At 58.2% G+C, this 4,956-nt stretch overlaps 1 protein-coding gene across 1 annotated transcript; it reads left to right on the top strand.

Annotated features, from left to right (window-relative positions):
- UBL4A (ubiquitin like 4A) lies at window positions 1-2,852 on the top strand. The gene is made up of 4 exons (XM_017857407.1): window positions 1-53; window positions 257-362; window positions 611-819; window positions 938-2,852. Exons 1-4 carry the CDS (start codon window positions 6-8, stop codon window positions 1,046-1,048), a joined length of 474 nt encoding a protein of 157 aa, XP_017712896.1. The 5' UTR covers window positions 1-5; the 3' UTR covers window positions 1,049-2,852.
- Window positions 2,853-4,956: the final 2,104 nt, after the last annotated feature.

Raw genomic sequence — 4,956 nt, 5'->3', positions numbered from 1 at the left:
CCGCCATGCAGCTGACGGTGAAGGCGCTGCAGGGCCGGGAGTGCAGCCTGCAGGTAGGGTCCCCGGGCCGGGCGGCCGGGTCCGGCGCGCTCTCTCGCCCGCTCCTGGCAGGGTGACCAGCAGGGCCAAGGGCGGGCACGGGGCGGCCGGGCCGGGGACTGGGAGCCGGGAGAGCTGCCCTCGGGAGCGGACGCGTGGGCTTCGCCGCCTGGGGGCCGCGGCCTCAACCCTTGCCTCCCACCCTCCGCGCGGCCAGGTGCCGGAGGACGAGCTGGTGTCCACGCTGAAGCAGCTGGTCTCCGAGAAGCTGAACGTCCCCGTGCGCCAGCAGCGGCTGCTGTTCAAGGGCAAGGCCCTGGCAGGTACCCAGGGAGAGGAGACGCCCAGGGAGCCCCGCAGGAAGCGGGACTGGGGTGCGCGGGCCGAGGCCGGCAGCCATGTAACGGGTCGGGGTGCTGGCGCCAAGCGCCACATGACCCCCAGGGAGGCGGCCGCATGCCTCACTGCCGGATGCCGCAGCGCTCCGCTCCTGCCGCCCGAGGCGGTCTCGCGTCCCGGGCCACCCCCACGGCGGCGGAGGAGGAGGAACCCATCGATCTGTCTTTGGCAGATGGCAAACGACTCTCGGATTATAGCATCGGGCCCAACTCCAAGCTCAACCTAGTGGTCAAACCCCTGGAGAAGGTGCTACTAGAAGAAGGCGAGGCCCAGAGGCTGGTCGACTCCCCACCCCCGCATGTCTGGCAGCTAATCTCCAAAGTCTTGGCCCGCCACTTCAGTGCGGCAGATGCCAGCAGGGTCCTGGAACAGCTACAGAGGGTGAGAAGGGTAACCCTGGGTATCCTCTCCAGGCCCAGTTCCTCCCAGCCCCTACCTCTGTTGCAGTGTATGGCTCCCCACTGGCAGCCCCTGAATCTTCCTGCCGTTCTCTCCCCAGGATTACGAGAGGTCCCTGAGCCGCCTGACGCTGGACGACATCGAACGGTTGGCCAGCCGCTTCCTGCACCCTGAAGTGACTGAGACGATGGAGAAGGGCTTCTCCAAATAGCATTCTCGGAGCATGGGGAGGTGCCCAATGCCAGGCCACAGCAGCATGTCGCACTAAGTGTGTTCACCTGTTGCAGTTGGGCTCATAATAATAGCTGGCATGTACCTGGCTCTGGCCAGGTGCTAGGCACTCCTCACAGCTTGACCTGGGTTTGCTTCCACACCCTCAGAAGAGGTGAGCCAGCACAGCAGAGGCACTGGCCATGAAGTGGCGGAGCCCCAGTCGGAATCCAGCGGCTTCTGAAAGTGCCTTGGTGTGAGAAGGAGGAAGGGGCTGCTTGGAGAGCTGGGCTCTGGCATGTCATGTTTAGCCCACTGAGAATATACTCAGGTGACTCCTTCCCAATCCTGAAAGGGAAAGCAGCTGTCACCTGACCTCTGGCGGGTCCAACATAGCCTTCAGCTTACCTCTGCAGGAGGCCAAGTGACAGCCAGCCCTGGAACCACCACACCCCCACCAGCTGTTGCAGCCAGTGTGCTTTCGACAAATGAAAAAGCAGGTTGGGGCCAGGGAGTCAGCAAGTCACCCCAGCTCTGTGATGTGACTTCGGGGGAGTCTCAGTGCCACTTTAGTCCCCAGCCACGGACTCTATACAGTGAGGGCCACTCCCCGACCTGAGTCAGTGTCCTTCGTCTCACAGTGCCCCCTTCCCTTCTGTTCAGTAAACAAACTGAAGCCAAAAGCGAAGCAGTGGCCAAGTGTGACCCAGAGATGGGGTGTCCTGGCCCTTAGTGACACAGCTCCTCTCTGGGGCACCCTGTCTGCTTGTCTCCTCCAGGAAGCGTTAGGGCTGATGGGTGACTCAGCAAGACAGTGTCAGAACTGGGACTGGGCATAGGCCTTTGTCCTCGTCCCCAGCACTCGCCTCCCTGTGGAAGATGAACACATCCCAGCCACCTGTGTACAGGGGCTCATTTTGTGTGCTCCTTGTTGCCTGAGAGGAAACCTTGGGGTGCCAGGGTGGGGACAGAAATATAGGCTGGGTTCCGGTTCCTCCTCCACTGTGCCCTGTGCATGGGCACAAGAGGACATCTAGCCACCTGCTCCTTGGAGGCCCCCAGGGGTGGTAGAGGCTAGAAGGAAGCTACAGCAGGAGGACGCCACTCTGGGCCCTCCACCCTTGCCAAGTGAGCCGCTCACAGTGTGGTTGGGGCTGCGCATGCTGGAGGCCCTCCTGCCTGGGCCTGATGGGGCAAATATTGGGTCCCCCAAATATTGGAAAGATGGACAGAGGCCCAATGGGTGAAGGCTTTGAAGAGCACACAGAAGCCCCTGGCCCCCACGAGAGCTGGAGAGCCATGTATATGTCTTCAAAACCACCCATGGCAGGGACACACTTGTGAGCATGGGTGGCCTGCAGCTCAGGTGATACATTTACCAGTGCTCTTGTTTGCGTGGTGCCAGGAAGTTGATTTTGGAAAATGAAATAACATTAAAGGTGAACGTGAGACTTCCACTTTTATCCAAAATGAGCTATATTAGCTAGGCTGTTTCTGATGTCTGGTCATTGGTTTAACAATAAAGGCAATTTGTTTAATCAGTAACGGAAATTTCTTGGCTTATGAAAGTGAAAAGCCCAGTGGTATCGGTATTGGCAGCAGGGGAGCAATTTCATCCAGTGTCTTCCTGCCTCCCTCTGCGTTTGTATCTGCCACATCCCAGGCCACCACCTCCAAGGATGAAAAGATGGCTGCCTGCAGCTTCCACAGAATCCCTCCCTCACTGCCAGAGCAGCACCTTCTCTGTAGCACCTCTGCTGTCTCAGATGCCTCCAGCAAATAAACACCCTTCTCGTTGGTCAGAACTGGATTGTGCGTCCAATCATTTTGGCCGGGGTAGGGGGTGATTATCCGTCAGGGCTGGCTCCCTGGAGCTAGGCATGGGGTCACTTCCCTGGACACACATGGGCTGTGCAAGGGACAGAAGGCTCTGGAGGAGGGCTGGATGAATGGATGTCCTCAATGGTGGCAGCAAGTGGCAGCTGTCCACTACAGGGGAAATGCATGTGTCATATCAGGGCCACCTAACAGGTAGTGGAGGAGAGGGCTGGAGGCATCAAGATCACACAGGGAAAGCGTTTCCTGAGGCTTGCGTTAGGGAAGGCACCAGAGAGAGGAAGTGGGGGGGATCATTAGAGGACACTGGGGACTCTGCATGAAGATGGAGCAGCCACAGGCTGCAGCCCCCCAATGCTGAGATCCTTTAACGGGGGTCAGAATGTTTACTGCAGGTGCTGCACCCCTCTGAGCCAATTGTCGGCCCTGAAAGGTAGCGCCAAGTCATCCACTGCCCCCTGCCCGGTGAAGGGCCCTGAGATCCACCACCTGCCCCTCAGGGAGGGGTCTCAGCACAGTGTCCGACCCTGCGGCCATAGTGTGACTACGATGACCTCAGGCGATGGCAGCATGAGTGAAGGGCCCGGCTGGGATAAGATGCTTTTGGTGTCATTTCCCAAGGGCCCACGGGAGGAAGAGCGGCCTCAGAGGACAGCAGCATTTGCCTTGCAGTGGGGAGGTTCCCTGGCAATGGATTAGCTGTGCCCACAGTTTGCTGGCGCCTTGCAGGTGTCCCATGTGGGCCTCACCAGCTCCAATAGATCTGCCTGGGCCTGGTACTCCCAGGAGTAGATGCGGCAGAGGTGGCCAGCCTTGAGCCTCCCAGCCCTGAAAAGCTGTCAGGAGAGATGAGAGACACGCAGCAAGTACCCTGTCCTCCTCCAGGGCCCAGCTGGAGCGACCTGCACACACCTTCCAGGCCCCACTGAATGGCTGGCAGTCCTCATTCCTCAGCCCTCACCCTCTCCTGCCCTTGCTCGCGTGCTGTTTCCACCGCTTGCTCCTTCTCAGGCTCTCTTGCTAGGTCTTCACACACACCCCACCCCTCAATGTTGGGGCCCCAGGGCTCTGTCTCTGAACCCCTTCTCTTCTCTCTCTCTATCACTTCTTGGGGGAGCTCATCCAGCTTTGTTTCTATTTCTGTGCTTCACTCCCATGTATACGTCTCATCCCAGCCCTCTCTCCTGAGCTCCAGCCCATGTCTTCCAGACAGCGCCTGACTTTGCTGCAGACACCCTGCTCATCACTCAGTGCCCCCTGTGTCCCAAGTGCTGGCAACCCTGAGACTGGACAACACAGTCCCTTCCCTCTTGGCACTCACGTCCAGCACTGGCCAGCTCCTCAGCACACACATTTTCTCCATGGCCCACCTGGATGAATGGCAATGCCACCCAGCCAGGCTTCTGAGGGAGCAGGAGGCCGTCTTTGCCTCTCCTAACTAGCCATTCTCCACAGGTAATCAGGCAAGAATATTTTTGGAAGCATCCAGGGCAACTGATACTGTATCCTTTCCTCCTCTGACCACACTCACCCCCAGCCCCGCATCTGGCGGCTGGCAGGGTCAGGCTGCCCCACTGCTGGGGAGGCTGTTTGATCACATAGCCCAGGTGGCGGCTGCCAGATCTCTCGCCTGTAAAGACGCAGTTTCCCTTCCTGATTCACAGGTAATTTGGGGTAATATTTGGAGACTTTGTGAATATCCTGTCCCCAACAATCTTTCAGCTAATGCTTTTGCCATCCAGTGACAATCCTTGCCTGAATCAAATTTTTTTTTTTTGAGACAGAGTCTCGCTCTGTCACCCAGGCTGGAGTGCAGTGCAAGCTCTGCCTCCTGGGTTCAGGCCATTCTCCTGCCTCAGCCTCCCGAGTAGCTGGGACTACAGGTGCCCGACACCATGCTCAGCTAATTTTTTTTTTTTGTATTTTTAGTAGAGACGGGGTTTCACCGTGTTAGCCAGAATGGTCTCAATCTCCACCTCATGATCTGCCCCGCCTCGGCCTCCCAAAGTGCTGGGATTACAGGCGTGAGCTACCGCGCCCTGCAATTTTTTTTTTTTTTTTTTTTTTTTTTTT

The sequence above is a fragment of the Rhinopithecus bieti genome, unplaced genomic scaffold (genome assembly GCF_001698545.2).
Source record: "Rhinopithecus bieti isolate Rb0 unplaced genomic scaffold, ASM169854v2 scaffold_47305, whole genome shotgun sequence".
NCBI classification, from domain to species: domain Eukaryota; kingdom Metazoa; phylum Chordata; class Mammalia; order Primates; family Cercopithecidae; genus Rhinopithecus; species Rhinopithecus bieti.
This window is presented reverse-complemented; position numbering and strand designations above follow the sequence as displayed.

Bases quoted from the DNA above. Each gene is read 5' to 3' on its own strand.
- UBL4A (XM_017857407.1), top strand. From the start codon at position 6: ATGCAGCTGACGGTGAAGGCGCTGCAGGGCCGGGAGTGCAGCCTGCAG. The intron at 363-610 runs GTACCCAGGGAG...TGTCTTTGGCAG, and splicing joins CAAGGGCAAGGCCCTGGCAG to ATGGCAAACGACTCTCGGAT. The intron at 820-937 runs GTGAGAAGGGTA...TTCTCTCCCCAG, and splicing joins TCCTGGAACAGCTACAGAGG to GATTACGAGAGGTCCCTGAG.